Raw genomic sequence first — 21344 nt, 5'->3', positions numbered from 1 at the left:
TTTCAGAGTAACAGCCGTGTTAGTCTGTATCCGCAAAAAGAAGAACAGGAGTACTTGTGGCACCTTAGAGACTAACAAATTTATTAGAGCATAAGCTTTCGTGGACTACAGCCCACTTCTTCGGATGCATCCGAAGAAGTGGGCTGTAGTCCACGAAAGCTTATGCTCTAATAAATTTGTTAGTCTCTAAGGTGCCACAAGTACTCCTGTTCTTCTTTTTGCGGATACAGACTAACACGGCTGTTACTCTGAAACTTCGAGTTTTTAATGTTCACATGTTTATATGCTCATACATTGAGATAAACTTTTTAATGTGCAGAGTTCAAAATATACACAAGCTTGCCTAGCTTTTTCTCCTGGGTGACACACATTCTTTGTTAACTTGAAATTTATTTCAAACACATTTAATTTTAAACAGAATTTCTTATTTTTATTGAGGATGAACTTCATAAACCAGTCTGAAGTTTTAAAAATAGGCTGTGTCTAGGTTATCTTTGCACAGTAAAAATGCAAAACTGCTTAGCACAAAAAAACATGATCTCTTCATGTTCTGGAAACTTGAAAGCAAAGAATTAAAATTAAAGTTAGGTTGTCCTTACTAACCTCAAGCATCATGGTCAGCCCCCCCTGCAAAATTACTAGCTTGAGTTAAAAATATGTTCAAAAATAATACATTTTGGGTTCTTTGCATTTACCTTCTGGCTTCTTAGTGTGCACTCACATCACATTTTCAAGCTTTTCTCCATAAGAGCAAGAAGCCTTTTTTTAAAAAAGCAAAAGGTGAGATTCTCATGTAAATACCTGATCCCATGACCTGAGGTTCTAAGAGAAACACCAAATATGACTTGTGATAAAATTGCACTGTAATCTGCAGACAAAAACATGGAGTTTAGGTAACAAAAGTGTTTGTTTTATATATAAAATGTGGACATAAGTATTAAAGCAGTTTTACAAATGTCTCATATTATTGACTACAAGTGAAAATGCAGTGTTGTAGCTGTGTTGGTCCAAGGATATTAGAGACAAGAGGTGAGTGAGGTAATATCTTTTATTGGACCAACTTCTGTTGGTGGGAAAGAGAAGCTTTCCAGCTACACAGAGCTCATCCTCAGGTCTGGGAAAGGTGCATAGAGTGTCACAGTTAAATACAAGATCAAACAGATAGTTTAGCATAAGTAGTTAGCACATATTCTAGGGGACCATTCAAGGTGATGTGGCCGATTCACACCCCCCCCCCAATAAAACAAAAAACAAGTTACAGATTATTGTTGTAATAAGCCCTAAATCCAGTGTCTTTATTAAGACCATGATTTATGAATTTAAATTCCCATGGTTGTCTTTTGAAAGTGTTGCATAGGTTTCCTCTGAGGATGAGGAAATGATAGGTCAGATCTAGAGTGATCACTTTGGGAAAAGTGTTCACTCACAGGTGGTGTGGTTTTTTTCCTGTGAGAGTTCATTCAAGAGCTAGTGACTTTTCTGGTTTCACCCACATAGTTATTGTGGCATTTAGTGCTCTGGATGAGTATGTTGTGATACGCATGTGAAAACGTGTCACATGCTGGCTCTCATCTCTCCTTCATAGGAATGTATTGAAGCCTCAGTCTTTTTTGGTGTAGATGTAACTGCAGCCAATATGTGTAGAGTAGATAAGACAAAGTTGTTCAGATACAAGCCAGATGTAGGACTGAGATCTAGCCCGTGTGTTTGATGTAGATTGGATTTTCTGACTCACGTTGGCCTGCCAGAGCCTGGATTTGATTACTCTCAGGATAGGCTACATAGATTAGAATGTGGTTTATTTGTTGCAGTGTAGAAAGAAGTACACATGGTTTTCTGTTACTGGACCAACCTCAGGATAGAATTCCTTTATCTCCCTTCAGTATATTAATGGTTATCTATTTATGAATACTAAACTGTACTTTCAGCCTTATTAAATTAGCTTGTCTTTTGTTGAGTGTGCTCAGAATGATCTTAATATGAAATTCTAAAATGTCTGAATCTGACAGTTCCTTTACATATGTTGTGGTGAGATGTGCATGTTCCTTGAGTCAAGGAATAGATATCTTGACAAGGTGTGCTTTAAATTCTAACATGTAGAAGAAGAAAAACCTTCACTGACAGTCTTCAACCCGTTGGTGCAGAGCTGCGTCCGAAGAGACAAATGGTTGAAATTTTAAACTACAACCCTTAAAATAGCAAGGAAAAGAGAGGCAAGGCTGTAGGGAATTCAAATCACAACTAATTGAATTCTCCCTTTTTATTGGGTGACACCTTTTCTCCATATTATATCAAAAAGCTGTGCGGCATTTGTATTGAACTAGAACTCTGTCATAAAGATACAGTGATAATTGTCTTATTTGTGAGACAACTTCAGACTTTTAGGACTCCCCTTTTCAGAAGGAGAGGATGTTTGGAAAGGAGCATTGTTGATTGAAGCCATCATCTGAGGGGAATACAAGAGGGGAAAATTAGTAACTGTTAAGTGACTGAGCACCCATCTATATAGTAAGATTTTTGTTATTGTTTTTTTTCTTTTGACTCTTTCAAGATTTATTCAACCTTGATATAATTTGAATCTACACTTTAGGAAACTTCCTACCTTAATGTAATCTCAAGTAGATCAGATTTGGTATTGAATTTTTATAAAGCAACTGTATTTGTGTTTTTGAAGTTATATTTTTAAAATCTGTTTATAAAAGAAAATCAGTTGTATTTATCATTCATTTAAAATATTCTTATTCTCCGTTTTAGACATTGCCTTGGTGGACTTTGCGATATGTGAATATTCACCAGCAGTTGCTAGAGGAGCGATCACCTGAGCTCTTCGCTCTTGCCCAGAGTTGTATAGAACAAGGTACGTTTCAAATTATTTGATTATGTTCGCATATAATACCAATCACTTGTCAGAAGAGTTTTGTAGATGTGTCACAGTTTGCAGCATTGTGCCTATCAGGTGCTTTTGTAATTGCAGAGAGTGGAAAGACACTTCTTAAATTTACATTGGTTTAACAATTCTCTCTTGTTCGTGGGTGCTCTGTTGGTTAAGGCTCTGTAATCCTAATTACACTCTATCTGCTTGGAAACAAAAAAAGTGTTTCAGTGGTATGCCACTGTTAATATGTCACAAATTGACTTGCAGGCATTATGCCTGTCTTCTCTCTCATTTAACAAGGCTCATTTGAGTTTCAAATGTGAATTCTTCTGGTTTTGTGCAACTTTGTGAGAGACACTGAGCGATTTTCTACTGCTCCTCCTCACGGAGTATCAGAATTCTTATCAACCTGAACCAGAAATGTTCGGTACATGGTGTTCAATTCCAAAGACGTGCTGGGTTACATTGCAGAAAGAGGGCATTATTTTTAAATTGAATTTTGAAGTGAATATTGATGCTGAGGAAAGCAGACTAATAGTGTTAGAACTAAACATAAATAAAATACCATTGATTTTTAAGACATTGAGTTTATTTGTTAGCTGAAGATTTTTTGCTGTAACTATGAAGCTTAAAATTATATTTTCAGCTGTGTTTTTAAGACATTTTTCTCTCCCACTTAGACAGGCACTAGCATGTGTAGATTTTGCCCTTGCCAAAAATGGTATAGAAAATTTTAAATTCCCTATTTTACAGGAAGATCTTTTTTTGGTAATGAAAGGTTATTTCCTGGGGTTTGAACCAGCTCTAGGATCAAGGCATGACAGTGATGTCCAGAGTACCAAATAGTAGTTTGGTGCCCATGCAAAATCACCATCTGAATAACAAAAACTTGTAAAATACAATGGTAAGATTGAGCATAGAATTATATTGGGCCCAATCCTGTGAATTGGTGAGTGATCTCCACTGCCATTGGGCTGCTCCAGCATTGGGTCCATCCGCTAAATTCTGTAGTGTTTTTATCTTTCTCTCTTCGAGAGCTTTAAACAAACTTCCACACAGTTGTATTGTATGAGTGTAGGAAAACTTCATTTATGGACTATAAACCATTTAACTTCAGTAACTTAGATGTCTAATTGACCAAATGTCTTTAATCCATAACATTGGGAAACTTGTTGTGTAATCACACTTTTCAGAATAAAGGAATTCTAGGACACCTTTACTTTCATCACATGAAATTAAATTAGTTGACATGCTGACATACAAGCCAAGGAAATCTTGGACATTAACTGACATGAAGATAAACAACTCTGATTTGAGCTCCTAATATCCTAATTGGCAAATTGTATTTTTAAGGTAAAAATCAGATGTTGTACTGATCAGTGTGGTAATTGAGCACTTCAGAAAAAAAAATTAAACCTAATCAACCTGTTGTTTAAAAAAATCCTATAAAATCTGACCTTCGAGGTATGCTGCAAAGCCAGTCTTTCTCTCCCCTTCTCCCCCCCTCCCCCCCCGCCTTCTCAAAGGGAAGAATTGTGAAGGTGGTGAATTGGGGAGAGAGAGAGAGATGTTTTGCCTGATTTGCTGGTGGTGGGGGTTGGACTAGATTAGATGAAAATGTTGCTGCTTAGTTATAAAGGAGTGGGGTTTTGCTATTTCTTTTTTTATCTTCAGGACTCCTAGTCTGGATGGATAGCTGCTTCCTAAAAACTCTGTATAAAATTAACTAAATGTCAGACAGGTGGCTGCTGATGTTTGTTGTTCAGGCTAGGAAGTGGAAGGTGGAGGGATTCCAAAAGCTTTTTCATTATTATAGAGAATGCAAATGACCCATTTGTAATACTCTGCAGTGATTGTTGCTCTGAATACAAGAGTTGTATAGATGAATAATCAGTGAGAGGGAGACAGTGTCAACATCAGTCTATATGCCAGCAGTTATTCAGTTGCACTTGAGACTGTAGTTTATCATTTATTTGGCTGAACATTTCTATGATGACTTTGCTGGAGAGTACAAAGTACTTTAAAAATAAAGTATTCTTGCTTGTCTGAAACTCTTACTCAAATAATTAAGGTAGCAGAAAAAACAAAACCTGTAATATGGAGTATTTTGTCAAACAGCAATTTTGAGTACAGACGCCCCCCGACTTACGCAATCATTCCGTTCCGGAAAGCCTTGCGTAACTCGAATTTTGTGTAAGTCGGAAATGTATACCCATACATTACGCAAATATTTCCGCAACTTGAAAATCCTATTTCTGGCTTATGGAACTTTTTCTGTAAGTGTGAATTTGCGTAAGTTGGGTCTTGTGTAACCCAGGAAGCGTCTGTAGTTAGCATGTGTGTTGCCTTAGAAATTCTTAAAAATAAGATTTTAGAGCAAACCTAAAAATAGGATGCTATGATTGGGGCACACTAAGGTTATGTCTGCACTGGTGTGCATACCCTAGTACGGGTTGTTTTCATGCGGGCTTGAGCCAGCCAAACCCACCCCTACATTTGCTCTGCTAGACATGCATATAATGCTGTGTACCCATGTGCATCCACACTGCTGTCTTGGTACACAAGTTTAGTGCTACTATTTCAGGGACGGTATGCCAGGGTTCTTGGAATCACATGGAGACACTGTAGGAACCAGTTTTTGGTGTGTTGTTGGTACTATGTTGCAGTCCTTCTTGGATCCATATGTGGAACACATTTCTGCCTTGCCTTCACACATATGCTGATGACACTTCTGGATCATGTTGTCCTCACTTCTGTTTCTGCAAAACTGGGTTGTAGTCATGGATCTATTGGATGAGCTGTTCCTATTCCTTATTGCAGGACAAATGTTTATGCAGTGGAGTAAGTGCTTGGCAAGATGCTGGATGGCATTTCAGCATTTTTTGCTGAAATCAAAGACAGACGCTTGCAATAACCCTTCATTTTTGGCACAGTGGACAGATATGCTGAATGCCACTATTGCCTTTGGTGTACCATCATTTCTGGTGCAGGAGAAATAGCACAGTGTGATGGGAGCCTTGGGAGCAGCAGCAGTGATTCCAGTGCTTCAACATGAGGAAACAGACCTTTATGGAGCTATGTGAGAATCTTGCACTACCCTCCAGCACCAGGACACTTGATTGAGGGAAGCCATATTGGTACAGAAGCAGGTTGTTATTGCCCTGTGGAAGTTGGCTGTCCCAGACGGCTACATGTCCATTGGAGTTGGAAAGTTCACTGCGAGGTTTGTGAGGTGATTTACCCATTGGTGGTTGGCATAAGAAACGATCCAGAAATAATAGCTAGTTTTCAAAGGATGCGGTCCACAAACTGCATTGAGGCCATTAATAGCACTCATGTGTCCATTGTTTGTTTGCCACAAGGAACAGGTGAATATGCGAACCACAAAGGTTACTATTCCATCATTATGCAAGGCTTGGTGTACTACAGAGGCAGGTTATTACTAACCTGTGGAAAACTCAGGAAAGTTTCATGATGCTAGGGTGCCGAGATCTCTCTTGTACTTTAAGGGGGAAACGGGGACTTTATTCCCAAGAAATGATATTGTTATAAGTGGTGTATCTGTGCCACTTGTTGGTTTTGGGGGAACCCCACATACCACTCCTGCTAGGATTCATGAAACTGTACCCTGACATCAGGAGTGCTGGAGAAAAAGAAATTAAATTTAAAGCTCTGTAGCTGCAGGATGGTCATGGAGTGAGCATTTGATAGGCTGAAGGCTCATTGGTTCTGTCTATGAATCTGCCTGGATGCCAGTGTGGCCTGCTTCACACTGCACCACAGTTACGAGGCTAAAGGCACATATTTCTGCACCAAGTGAACTCAGGATGCTTCTGGTTTGCAAACTCTGTACAGTCAGCAGGATCCTACACATGTGCATACTAATGCTGGGTCCAGGCATGCAAGGGAAAATAGGGATGCCATGTGTGCATACATCCTGGCAGCGCAGGGAGACAAAGGATGACATGGAACTTTTGCTGCTGCTAAGGACTACCTTTATAGCCTTCCTGTGAAGCTGCTTTAACAAAAGAACAGCCATACTGGATCTATCTAGCCCAGTATCCTGTCTTCTGACAGTGGCCAATGCCAGGTGCTTCAGAGGGAATGAACAGAACAGGTAATCATCAAGTGATACATCCCCTGTTGCCCATTTCCAGCTTCTGGCAAACAGAGGCTAGGGACATCATCCCTGCCCATCCTGGCTAATAGCCACTGATAGACCTATCCTCCATGAACTTATCTAGTTCTTTTTTGAACCCTGTTATAGTCTTGGCCTTTACAACATCCTCTGGAAAAGAGTTCCACAAGTTGACTGTACAGTAACTCTTCTCTTAACTACAATGTTATGTTCCTGAAAAATGTGACTTTATGCAAAACGATGTTAAGCAAATCCAATTTCCCCATAAGAATTAATGTAAATGGGGGGTTAGGTTCCAGGGACATTTTTTTCACTGGACAAAAGACATTATATACATATACAGTATAAGTTTTAAACAATTTTAAACAAACAGTTTAATATTGTACACAGCAATGAATGATTGTGAAGCTTGGTTGAGGTCCTGGAGTAAGAGGACCCCCGGTTCTAATCTCCACAAGGAGGGGCTGCTCTTCCAGAGAATCCTGCAAACAGTGGACAAAGCAGGCAGCTGCCAAACGACGCTATAAGGGAGCATTGCGCAACTTTAAATGAGCTTGTTCCCTAATAGATCAGCAATGAAACAATATTAACCGGGACAACTTTAAGTGAGGAGTTACTATATGTCATGTGAAGCAATACTTCCTTTAACCTTACATGATGGCACATGCCAAGCTCAGCGTGTGGTGCAAAAGTTGTTCTTAAGAGTTTTGTGTTCTTCTGATTATCACTTGCTGAAAGTTTTAATTTGTTTGTGCTTTTACCAATGCATATCTGTGTGAAACCCATCATTACAGGTTACTTCTAATGCGTTTACAGTTTGGGATGAAGTTTATGCTGCGGAAAGTTAGATAGTGGTGTGATGCATTCCTTTTTCATTCTGCATGTGCTTCTCGCTGTCCATATCCGTATGTAACCCATCTTAACAACTTAGCTCTGATGTGTTTACATCTTGGGGTGGGTCTGTTTCTGGCAACAATTACAGCCATTGTTGCTTTGCATTGCTTTTCAGTTTGTATGTGCAACTTGGAACTGTAGGGGGGGCCCATAGTTACAAGATTTCCACAATGTTTTATGGTTCAGTTTGCAGCTGCTGCAGGGGATTGTTGCAGTCTTCTTGTGACTAATTGGGTTTTGAATGTCCCTACTGAATACTACTATTTACATCTGCAACTTTACTAAGTTTCCCAGGACCCGCAACTGCACTAGACATCTCTCTCCTAAACCACTTTAAAGCTATGCTGGACTGTGCTGTGTTTTCCCCCAGACCAGACCACCCACCCCCTTTGCTCTGTGTGGCCCCAGAAGGCTGCCTGTATCCTGTAGATAGGCCTGGCCTGACATTCCAGCAAAGAAAAGGAAATTCAGAGAGAGACACTTCATTAAGTTACCTTGGTCCCACAGCTGCACCAGAAACCTCTCTCTCTCAGCCAAATGCAAACGTATCGTGAACTCTTCTGTGTTTCCCCCTGAGACCAGACTTCCCACTCCATGCTTTCCCACAACATTCCTTGCCTGCCAGACGGTCAGGAAAGAGACAGAGGCATGCTGATTTTTACCTTCCCAAGTTTCTATGGAATGTGGTCTGCACCTTAACCCACGCTCCCTGTGATCGTAGATCTTTGGAAAACAGTAAACTTAATGTTTAAGATTTTTTTCCCCCCGTAGGTGCATTTTGGGGTTGGGACAGAAACTGGTCAGGGGGAAAAAGGTGGAGGAGGTGGTATGGAGGTGGGCCATGACAGTGGCATGGCTTCAGCATTATTCCTCGCACACAGTAACACAGTAATATGCAATGCTTGGCATATTATCGAGGGAAGAAAAATAATTGCACATAATTTCAAATATCCTTGTTTTTAAAAATGCAAACTTTGCACTACAAAAAGAGGGGAATATTTTGGAGGGAAGAAGTGACTTGCATTATTAACTTACCAGCCTGGGGTTCTGCACCTTGCCGAGGCACCAGTCCATCTTCAGGGTCCTCCGTAAGGGCTTCTGCAGCCTGATCCTCTTCCTCTTCTGTGTATCAATAGTTTTCTGGCTGCTTTCTGGGTCTTCAGGGTTATCCTTGATATTTCTAGCTGCATCAGCACCCTTGTCACTGTCCCATTGAATGATGAGAATGGAAGGCAAGTATCAAGGGGTAGCCGTGTTAGTCTGTATCCACAAAAACAACAAGTAGTCCGGTGGCACCTTAAAGACTAACAGATTTATTTGGGCATAAGCTTTCATGGATAAAAAACCTCACTTCTTCAGATGCATGGAGTGAAAGTTACGGATGCAGGCATTATATAACGACACATGAAGAGAAGGGAGTACCTCACAAGTGGAGAACCATTGTTGACAGGGCCAATTCGATCAGGGTGCATGTAGTCCACTCCCAATAACAGATGAGAAGGTGTCAATTCCAGGAGAGGCAAAGCTGCTTTTGTAATGAGCCAGCCACACCATCAAGGACTCATTCACCTGCACATCTACTAATGTTATATGTGCTAGCAATGCCCCTCTGCCATGTACATTGGCCAAACTAGACAGTCCCTAGTAAAAGAATAAATGGACACAAATTGGACATCAGGAATGGTAACATACAAAAGCCAGTAGGTGAACACTTCAATCTCCCTGGACATTCTATAACAGATTTAAAAGTATTCTTGAACAAAAAAACTTCAGAAACAGACTTCAAAGAGAAACAGCACAACTAAAATTCATTTGCAAATTTAACACCATTAAGTTGGGCTTGAATTAGGACTGGGAATGGCTGGCTATAAGCCACTCAATTTTCTTATAGCTGATAAAATGTTTTTGTGTGGCTGTCACAGAGGAAACTTTAAGAAATTTCTTAAATAAAAAATGCATATCTTTTTAAAATTTCTGATTAGATTCAGGTAACATATTAACACCTACTTGGAACTTTTAAATTTATTTATTTATTTATTTATTTATTTTATTTTTTATAGCAGATGATGGGCCCACTGTAACTTTAACAAACTTTCCTTTTTGGGATTATCAGTCAGTTTCTTTTCTTAGAACTTCATTCCCCTTAGGGTGTTCTGATGTCTTCTTTTTTCTTCTTGGTTTTTATTTTGCAGTGACAAACTTAGAGACTTTGTTCACAGATGATGAATGTTGGCATTTGGCAGTTCAGTTCCATCTTGAATGTGCCTATACATTTTTGAATTACTATGAGTATAAAAATGCTAAAAAGCATTTCAGCGCAGCTAAGGACATAACCAAACTACAGATTAATTTGACAGGTACGTTTTTTTTTTTTATATAAATGTTATGAAAATGTGCTTTAACTAGCCTTATATTGCTTGAGATTTTTTTAATGGCCACGAAAAAATAGAAGGTGAGGTAATGTTTGAGAAATGCTTGCTTGTTAAGGGCAACTGTTCATTTTAAGGGGCGGGGGAGGGGGCGGAAAGGGATTGATTCTTGAGCTTGTAGCATATTCTGAATTTATATTGGTATCTGTGCATTTACAGTTTGTGCTTCTGGTCTCTTGTAAATAGTGCTGAGAGGGTGCAGAAGAAAGTCAGCACATCCACTAAGATACTTAGTGTTGTATTGTGATTTCATTTCTAAAAGCACCACTTCCTGAAGAACTGCAAAATAGTAGGCAGTCATTGTTTGTTTGTGAAACATCATTGTAATTCCTGGAAGTACTCATGTACAACATGGAAAATGAAGTGCGTGTACACAGACTGTAAATAGTAGTAACAAATGGCGCAAACGGAAAGTCGCTAAACTCTCTTGCTATTAGAAAATTAACCTTCTTTTCTGTGTCTTGTAATTCTATAGCAAGTGCAATGGACTTTGTTACATGTGGGGGTTTTTCTTCTGTGTATCAATAGTTTATGCATGATTTATGAAAGAAGATGTAATGGTAACTCCAGAAATACTACAGAGGAAATGGAGAGGACGGGAATAGAGGGAAAATTCCTCAAACTTATAAAAATTTCATATCTGCCAAGGTGGGACAAGATCTTAAAAATATCTGTCTCTACATCAAATTGACCAAGAAAATTATATATTGTACAGTATTTATAGTAACCTTAGTTACAAGCTTTTAATACGTGGTTTTCTTGGTCAAAACTAGAATAACATATCCAATATGTGAAATCTAAAAAGTGGATCAAGCGATGTCATTCACCAGGAAGGAAAAAGATTTTATTTTGGTTTCTTTGTGTGGTGGATGGTAATCTTTTAAAATCAACTTTCCACCATCTGAGGAACTGCTTCATGTATTACTGCAGTAGGACACATCCTGGTATGTTTCTAGTATTCAAGCAAATTCTTAAAGTCAGTGAGTCTCCAGACCTGGCTGGTAGCATGCTTCAAAATTTTGGACATAAAAATTGAAACCAATTAACTGTTGGATAGTCTATAATGATGAAACAAGAATGCATGGAGTCTGGATGGCTCAGAGGATTGGTAATTTGATTGTCTCACCTCTGTGACACTGAATTGAGTCTAGTCTATTTCAGTAGTATGTAAAAGTAGTTCTAAAGATTGTTCAGTGCTTATATGGTGTCATCAGTCCAATTTGTAATGAACAGGTGTTGACATCACAGAAAACACTATCCTGTCTTTTGGCAATGTTGACAGACAGGACAAGAATTGATTGGCTGTAGAAACATGGAAATTGAATTATCTTTACAAACCTCCATATGAATGGATTCCTCAGAGCAAGGCTTGGGCTTACTGGCTGGGCTGTACAGAGAATCTTGAACTTCTGTTTCCTCTGTTTATACTCATGCCATAAATATAGGATTTCCCAGCTGTAAATGGGGCACTTTTTGTGAACACTAAGTTTACTTATAGGTCTTTAAAAATGTCTAAGACTGTAAACAAAAAAAAGTTAAATCTAATTTTCACCTGCATATTTCATTCATATCTGGGCCCAAATGGAAAATCATGTATAGCTGTTAAACGAATTGTAAATATAGTGTTTAAACTTTAGAATCTGACTTCTTCCCATTTGTTTTCAAGCAGTATATTCACATAAAAGTGTTTTTCCTCTTAACACTTAATTTTAGTAATCGTGTAATAAAAACGTAGTGTGCATATTGAATATCCTTGTGCAACGTTCACGATGGCTTTCGCTGTTGTGAAAGCCATAATGTGAACTCACTGCGGAAAATAATTGCTAAAATCATAGGACTTCTTTCCACATAATTTGGAATTAATTCCCCGACTTTCTAACTGGCTCCACGCTTTCTTCATTATTCTCTATTTTAAGGGATCAGTAATTTCCTAATTGGTCTTTGATACAAATTGAATAGCATGTTCTCCTTTCAGAGGGCCCTAGTACTTTAAGGATTAAGTGGTACATGGTTACAAAGCTGGTTGCAATAGGTTACAAAGCTGGTTGCAAAAAAATGTAATCTATGAAATTGATGCTATAGCCAAGACATGACATTCTGTTATGTTTTGAATTAAGTGGATGTTAACGTTCTAGTATGTGGATATTCTAAGGTGGTTTTGTTAGTTAACTCAAATTGTTTTCAGTTCATGTATTTAAAAAAATAATCAGTGTCATATGGTATGAGAATCAGAACATAAACGTTTAACAAGTTAAGGGGCAAAAAAAAAAACCCAGCAATGACAGTTGACTTTTGTCAACTGTTGCTTGATTTTACCTAAAAAGGCTATAACTATTTTTTTCTTAATAAGGGGCTTTAGGAAAATTACTCATTCAAATTTAAAGTTTTAATCTAGAAAGGCTATTGTTAAATGGAAAAAAACAGTTTGCTGCACTCGATATATGTGTGTTTTCAATTACTACTTTAGCCAGAGGTTAGGATAACCCTTGAAATGAATAGTGGTGATCGTGCATTTCTCTCAACTAAACTTGTTGTAGCGAGGCTCCTAAAAGTATTGTGGTTTCTCTCAGTAAATCTATCAGAAGGGTTACGAAGATGTCTAATGAGAAGGCAAATGAAACGAACATGTGGGGATTGTTGGCATTCTAGACAAACTTGCTTTGACATTCATGTTTTGGCTGGATAGTAGGAATGTTACATCATCAAAAAAATTCTGGGTTAATATGAAACGTGCAATCTCCAGCAAATATAATTTTAAAGCTTTTTAAGAAGAATTTCATTTTTAAAAAAATGAAATGTCAAATAATTATTTAATGACTATAGTCTTTATTCACTGAACATTTTTCATCATGAAAATATATTTATATATTTATATTTTAAAGAAAAGGTGATAGTCCCCAGACAGAGTCCAATAGAGAGCTCTGAATTTTAAAGTCCAATCTTTTAAGAATCAGGCTTAGAAAGAAATACAAAATGCTCCTGGATTTTGTAGATTAGTTCTCATTTTGTTTTTATTTTACATGAAATTTGTAAGTAAATACATTTTCCAGAAGGTGTTGGAGATCCTGATTCCTCTTAACAGTCAATAAATCTTAATTTTCTGTAGGTGCTTTGGGAAAAAGGACACGATTTCAGGAAAAGCATGTAGCACAGCTGCTACTTGATGTCCAAAGAAAAGATGATGTCCTCCTTTCTCACCGTGAGCTAAGCCCAGCACCTACTGATCTAGAAAATTTAACAAAGGTATGCACTGGAAAGAAATTGTTTGTTCTTTAGTAGTTCACGATTTTTAAAACCCATTTGAACACACAGCAAAGCTTCTTTTTCTGGAATATTTGTGGAGAGGGGTCGGGATGTGAGTAGGATGGACTTATTTATTATTTTGGAAGAGTTTTGATTATGATTTTGGGACTATTAGTAGTGGATTTACTTGGTTTAATTTGTTTATTGTGAATTTTGAGTTTTGTAAGGGACAACCAGAGGTTAGGACAGGTATTTCTATTATCTGTTTTATAAATCTAAATAAATTACAAATAAATGTATATAAATCCCTAAGATGGGTTGTATGGCTTTAGTGACTGTCTTATTCTATTTGATACACAGAGATTTTCATGTGTAGATCATATCCAGATGTTGTGATCATACATTCACTTGGCACACGTTTTCCTCTTAAACTCGTATAGTGCACAGATAAAGAAGACTGTTGTTTAATTTAATAATGTTTTAAAGAAAGTACACCTATTAATCAGGCCTCTGTCCCTGCCCTTATTTCCTTCTCCCTGAGAGACACACTTTGGACCCTTTCATAGACCAAAATGGAACTACTGAAGTTCACCTGGTCATCAGAGATAACACTGCATTACCATGTAGGTTTCTAGCACCTGATGCCCTGTCTCTCGCACTTTAGAGTAAAACTAGCATTAAATGGTTAGGAGCTAAGTCTTTAGAAGTGCAGAGCAATTTCCACTGACGTCCAAAAATCATTCTGGGGTGCAGTCTGGACCAGTAAGGATTGTGTCAGTGCCTGCCATGCAACCCAAGGTGCCTTAGAAGGCTTTGCTCCTGCTGTTCACAACCATCCAACCAGCATGTAGGTCACACCTTGAGTGTCTGTGTATAGCTGCAGGCCCTGGTCTGTGTGACTGGTGTGTTGCTGGCAAGCTGCTGGAGTCAGAGCTGCTGGACCAGGGCCTGCAGCTATACACAGACACTCAAGGTGTGACCTACATGCTGGTTGGATGGTTACTACTTCCTTGGTTACTACTTGAAGGCTGACCCCAACACACTCCTACTCTGAGATTTTCACTAAAACATGTGCTTTGCAATGTCTAGCCCTCTCCTGGACAGTTCATATATTAAAGTTCATTGCCCATGTAAGGAATCAGTATTCAACAGTTTGTTACTTTAACTTGAGTTATCAAACAGTTCAGTTTAAACACAGCACTGGTTTGGTTTAAAGTAAAAATAAAACAAGTTTATTAACAAAAGAAAATAGGATTTTAAGTGAATTCAAGTATAAGAGATAAAGTTAAAAATTATTATAAGCAAATAAAAGCAAAAACATGTCTAAAAGTCTAAAACTTAATCTAGTAAATTTTGGTTCAAGACTTTTGTTCAAGAGGGCCTTTCTCATCCAGAGTCTTCCAGCAAGATGATAGCTGACCCTTTCCTCGGTCAGTATGTCTCCCAGAGTCCCAAAGGTGATGGTGCCTTTGTTGTCTTAGGTGAACAAGAGAACTTGGGATTTTCTGCTCCTTTCTTTTATAGTCCAGTGAACATTTAAAGTGGATTCATCTGAAAGTTAGTCTTCAAAGTAAAGTTTATACAAGTAGTAAGGAAGGCAACATAAAGTCTTGTGGCGAAGGAGCCTCCATGCTCTTTCTTCCCCACCTGTGTTTGCTGAAATGCAAACTGTGCCGTTTCCTGCCATCACCTCCTAGGGTTGCCAACTTTCTAATCGCAGGAAACCGAACACCCTTGCCCCACCCCTTCCCCAGAGCCCCATTCTGATCACTCCATCCCCCTTCCCTCTGTAGCTCGCTCTCCCCCACCCTTGCTCAAATGCTCATTTTCACTGGGCTGGGGCAGGAGGGTGGTGTGTGGGAGGGGGTGAGTGCTCAAGCTGGAGATGCAGACTCTGGAGTGGAGCCTGGGATGAAGGGTTTGGGGCTGAGGAGTTCAGAGTGTGGGAGGGAGCTCCGGGCTGGAGCAGGAGGTTGGGGACTGGGAGGGGCTGAGGGCTCCAGCTGGGGGTGTGGGCTCTGGGGTGGGACTGGGGATGAGGGGCTTGGGTTTCAGGAGGGGGCTCCAGGATTGAGACAGGGGATTGGGGTGTGGGAGAGGGTGCGGGCTCTGGGAGGAGTTTGGGAGCAGGCTCAGGGCTGGGGCAGGGGGTTGGGGTGCAGGCGGGGGTGGGGCGTGTGGGCTCCGGGCAGCACTTTCCTTAGGCAACTCCTGGGAAGCAATGTCATGTCCCTCCAGCTCCTGGGCAGAGGTGCAGTCAGGGGACACTGCGCGCTGCCCCGCCTCCCGCAGGCGCCACTCCCACAGCTCCCATTGGCTGTAGTGCCTGATTAATGGGAGCTGCAGAGCCGGTGCTTGAGTGGGGGCAGCGCATGGAGCCCCTGTGGCTGCCCCTCTGCCTAGGAGTCGGAGGGACATGTCATCTGCTTCCGGGAGCAGGGCAGTGAGTCTGTAAGCCCCGCTGCGCCAGCAGCGTCACCAACCTGACTTTTAACAGCCTGGTCAGTGGTGCTGACTGGAGCCGCCAGGGCCCCTTTTCAACCGGGTGTTCTGGTCGAAAACGACACCTGGCAACCCTATCCCCTCCCCCTGCTGTCTTGATGACCCTGTTTCCTACTTATACAGTAACTCCTCACTTAAAGTCATCCCAGTTAACGTTGTTTCGTTGTTACGTTGCTGATCAATTAGAGAACATGCTCGTTTAAAGTTGCGCAATGCTGCCTTATAACGTTGTTTGGCAGCCGCCTGCTTTGTCCACTGCTTGCAGAAAGAGCAGCCCTTTGCAGCTGGTAGGGGCTTGGAACCAGGGTAGACCGGCAGCCCCCCATCAGCTCCCCTAAGTTCCCTGTGTGTCAGCCGCCCAGCAGGCTATCAATTGCTGGCAGTTCAGCTGTCCCTCCCACCATTGCCGTGTGCTGCTCCTGCCCTCTGCCTTGGAGCTGTTCCTGGAAGCCTCCTACTTGCTGGGCAGGGAAGGGGGAAGAGGGAGGCTAATGTCAGGGTGTCCCCATCCCTCCTGTTCAGGCACAAAATTTGCTTGCCTGTCCTTTCATTATTTTCATCTTATGGTTATCGTTCTGGCATTTGACTCGCCCATCAAGTAAGATGATTTGCATGTCCAAAAAAACTTGTTCCAGGAGTGTGGGGAAGTAGAATTTCTTAATGCGGAGAGAGTTAAATACTGTATCATAATGCATAAAAGTGGAACAGTTAAGGCTGTGTGTAACTTCTAAATCTGGCATTTGCTTTTTTTTTTTTTTTTTTTTTTTTTTTGAGAGAGAGCATCCTTACATTCCTCTGTGTTCTGTGGAATATGGAAAAGTCCACTTGATAAAAAACCTATTCATTGCGATATATGATGAATAATAATTGTACAAAACAAAGCCAATATAGCCATCTGACTTTGTGCTTGACTAGATACAATCAAGGTGACGTAGGTACTCTCTAATGCCATCTGGTGCTGGCCAGCTTTAGGGTACTTCTTCACTATGAGCTGGGGTGTTATTGCCCTACTCACATACACATACTTGTACTAACTCTCATTGAACTAGTGAGAGTATAAATTGCAGTGTAGTAACAGTAGTGTGGGTAGCAGCAGCAGCAGAAACTCACCCACTGGTTTTCATGTGCGCTTAGCAAGGGCAAGCTGTGCCTTTGCTGCTGCTATCCATGCTACCATGAGTACGCTATTTGTTAGCTCTGTGAAAGCCAGCATGAGTATGTGTATTCGGATCACGCCCTTAGCTTGTAGTGTAGAGGTAGCCTTGGTGTGTTTGGTTGCACCACAGAAAATATATTTTGTATTTCAGAACAAACAGTTTCAAATTTCCTTTTTGTTGCAGGAAGGTAGAAGAATAGAGCTGCAGGATGGTAAATTTCAGAGGTCTTGTCTATAGTCAGACTTACATGGGTTAAACTAAATCTCTTAAAATCATGCCTTTAGTTAAATAGGCGCAAGACTGTGCGGAGACAAGGCCTGAGATGTGGGATGTTAGTTTAGGACTCTTAATGCAATTCAGGTGTGTTGAATGTTGTTGGATTAGTCTAAATTGATATCTGAAAACACAGTCCTGATCAGCTTCTTTGTTTTTGCATGTAGTTTGTCAGCTTGGATTGTAAAAACATGTGTAAGACGTGATCTAATCTTAGTATAACATATTTCAATTGACCATCTTACATAAGTAAGTTAACACTAACTGAACCTGTTCAGTCAGCCTAATGACTGCTGTAAGAAAATTCTCTGGCTTGTAGACTAGAACTTGGAAACTGCTTATTGATTATCTTATAATTCCTTAATGCAACTTCAGTTACGTCTGATGAAGTAGAATCAGCTGCTCTCTTCTTAAGAGCCTGACTCATATTGGAAGAGGATATAGCATTTTTGGTTGACTGTGTTTAGTCAATACGTAGAAACTCTGGTCAATACCAACATACTCTTGAAATGTACTTTCAGTATACTTTAAAAACAGAACACAGATGCATATTTTCACATAAAAACCCTATTTGTTTTGAGGGAGGAGATGAATAGAACTTTTTTGTTTTATTTGACATATTGTTTTAGTTCTAAGAATTTTGTACTACCGCCAGATTCAAGCTTTTTGGCCTCATGATTAAACTTCAAATTATTGACCTTAGATTATTTTTAGGGCTTAACATTAACTTCACCATTTACAGGGTCAGTAATCATAAAACATTGCATGTTCAATGAGCATTGAAACATAAGGTAATTACTGAGAACTGTAAAATCTTCTCTTGTGACAAACCGTAAAAACTGGAAAAAAAAATCAGTGAAGATAGTTATAATTGTTGCCCGTCTCTCTCTTGCAGACAATATTCATTTTCCTATTAGACCACTGAAAATGCCCCTAATGTCACATCTTTGACATTCTGCATCACAATGACTATCCTTCTGGCAAAAAAGGACTGGATGATGCTCCTTTCCACTGTTCTGTCAGCTGGAGAGGTTGCTGCTAAAGAATTATAAAAGCTGATTTTCAGTTCAGTTATTTTATAAAATATCTGTTGTGACATTCAAACAGTTAAATATGTTCTCTTGTGATATTAAGGGCAACAAAATAAGCTCAAGGTATTCCTATAATATTTTGTCATTTACTTTAAAATGTTTTTTTTCAACAGAATTATGATTTAAATGATGACACAGTGCTAAATGAGATAAAATTAGCAGATGCTAATCAGTACCAGTTGCCTGACCTATGTGCAGAAGAACTTGCTGTTATCCTTGGAGTTTGGTAAGTTTATTGGTATCTTTGTTCCTTTTGTAAAATCTCCCTTGAATCTTGTGAAGTGTTAAAAAATAAAATCTCAATGAAATAGGCCTTTTTTAAAATCAAGACTAGAGCATATACTAAGCTATAGTCTTGATAAAATCTTTCCTTCCAGAGCAGGGGGACAGCTGCAAGGGAGTTTGAGCAGTTCTGTTTTTAGGACTTGAGTACTGACATACACGTATGTACAAGCATGTGTGTATCTTTCACTACATCACCTTACTTTAATGGATGGCCTCACAGCTATACTTGCACTAATTTATTATTAATGTATCTACCTAATGTGATGGATTCGTTTTTCTTAACATAATTGTATTTTCCTGTACTTGAGTGGTTCAAATTTTGGATAAAAATCAGTAAAAACAGAATTATAGTGATTGTAAAACCTGGGAATTTTTCAGTAAAAGTGACTAAAAACTGAAAATGAAGGGCCTTGAGCATATAAAGTGGTGAATGAGAATTTCACAACAGAGTAGATAAAAGGGGACACAACCTGTGTGTGGATATCTCTCACATTTCAGAAAATTAATAAATGTCCAGTGATATCAGCAGTGCTACATGAAGCACTATATCACTGTGACCCTGTGAAAATCTCTCTCTCTGTGCCTTGGTTTACCCATCCATAGAATGGATACATAACTGTGATTATCTACCACATAGTGATGAGCCTTTGTTAATGTTTGTAGCACTCTTCTAGAATTTACACTGAAGGACAATATAGAGCATGAAATTAGTAATGAATGATATTTAACTTTGAAAATTGCTAAATTGAACTGATTGGGAAGGGACTTATACATAATTCTATGTGTGTACAATGCCCACTTCACACATGGACACATAAATAGTGATTTTAAATAAATATACAAACCACCACCAATTAAAATATAAATGCTGCTAATGTGATCTTAAGATCATACAGTCCAGGAGGGAAGGATGAATTGTACTTGATAACATTTGTTCTTCCCCTTGTTCGACACATTGACTTGTCAAAAACATGCATTTACTATTGTAACAAAAGTAGTAAGGAGAGTCAACCAATAAATAAATCGAAATAATGATTTGAGATGAGAGCCTACAGATGGAAGAGCCACTGCCAATACACTTATATTCACTGCTCACATAATTCTCCCCCTGGAGAGAAGATGAAACAACAAACTACAGTAACTCCTCACTTAAACCACTGAGCTATCCCTCCCCCCTATGGTTAACGTTGTTTCCTTGCTGATCAATTAGAGAACATGCTTGTTTAAAGTTGCGCAATGCTTCCTTATAATGTTGTTTGGCAGATGCCTGCTTTGTCCACTGCTTGCAGAAAGAGCAGCCCATTGGAGCTAGCTGGTGGGGGCTTGGAACCAGGGTGCACCGGCAGCCCCGTATCAGCTCCCTGTGCAGCAGCCGCCCAGCAGGATATCTATTGCTGGCAATTTAGCTGTCCCTCCCCATGCCGTGTGCTGTTCCTGCTCTCTGCCTTGGAGTTGCTCCTGGGAGCCTCCTGCTTGATGTGCGGGGAAGGGGGGCAGGAGAAGGGGGTGGCTAATGTCAGGGTGTCCCCCTCCCCCTGCTCCTCCTACCCCCCGCTTACCCCATCTCCATAGAGCGGGGTGGGAGACATGACAGGGCTCAGGACGGAGGGAGCTTGCAGGAAGCAGCTGCTGTCTTAACTTGCTGATCTACATTAAAAAGGCAATGTACTTAGAGTGGGATCAGCATACCTAAAGGGGCAATGTGCATCTCTCTCTTACTCTCACACACTGGGTGTGTCTCTCTGTCTGCCGTGCTGTCTCCCTTCCCTCCATTTGTGCTGCCTTGTAGAGTGTGAGGCTACATTAACAACATGTTAACCCTTGAGGGCTCAGCCGAGTGCTAGATCATTTAGCAGTAAGGCATTCCCTGGGAAATATCCCACCCTCTTCCACTCTCTGACTTCACCACCCCAAGCAAGCTTCACAATCATCATTGCTGTGTACAGTATTAAATTGTTTGTTTAAAACTTGTACTGTGTGTGTGTGTGTGTTATGTATATAAATAGTCTTTTGTGTGGTGAAAAAAATTTCCCTGGAACCTAACCTCCCCCCCCATTTACATTATGGGGAAATTGGATTAGCTTAACATCATTTCGCTTAAAGTCGCATTTTTCAGGAACATAATTACAACATTAAGCGAGGAGTTACTGTACACTGACTGTAGTTAGTCATATTGCTAGTGTGTTTCTGAACAATGTTCTGACACTAAGGTGATGGTGTGATGTATAGAAAAGATTACCTCGGTACTGAGTTGATGGCAAGTACATTTGAACTTGATAGTTAACAGCAGACTCTCCAGACGTGTTGAAAGGAAGGATTCTCTAAACTTAAGTGAACTTCCTTTTGTGTTGCAAAGCATGTACCTGCCCAACTCCAGGGTGAACCCACAGGCTTTGACTCTCAGCTCCTGTGTGGTTTTGATTGTTGGTGGACGAGTGATGCTTTTGAGTGACTGCC

At 39.9% G+C, this 21344-nt stretch overlaps 1 protein-coding gene across 4 annotated transcripts in view; it reads left to right on the top strand.

The window, feature by feature from the left end:
- The window catches only part of TTC27 (tetratricopeptide repeat domain 27), a 170283-nt gene that overhangs the window by 31168 nt on the left and 117771 nt on the right, over positions 1-21344 (top strand). For all 4 annotated transcript variants that reach the window (XM_034764918.1, XM_034764919.1, XM_034764916.1 and 1 more), the window contains exons 5-8: positions 2755-2857; positions 10100-10264; positions 13443-13579; positions 18716-18828. In XM_034764918.1, the coding sequence (XP_034620809.1) occupies positions 2755-2857; positions 10100-10264; positions 13443-13579; positions 18716-18828 (518 nt within the window). The remainder of the gene's footprint in view (positions 1-2754; positions 2858-10099; positions 10265-13442; positions 13580-18715; positions 18829-21344) is intronic.

This window comes from Trachemys scripta, chromosome 3, assembly GCF_013100865.1.
Source record: "Trachemys scripta elegans isolate TJP31775 chromosome 3, CAS_Tse_1.0, whole genome shotgun sequence".
NCBI classification, from domain to species: Eukaryota; Metazoa; Chordata; order Testudines; family Emydidae; genus Trachemys; species Trachemys scripta.
The sequence above is the reverse complement of the archived record's forward strand: the minus strand, read 5'-3'. Positions and strand labels throughout refer to the sequence as shown.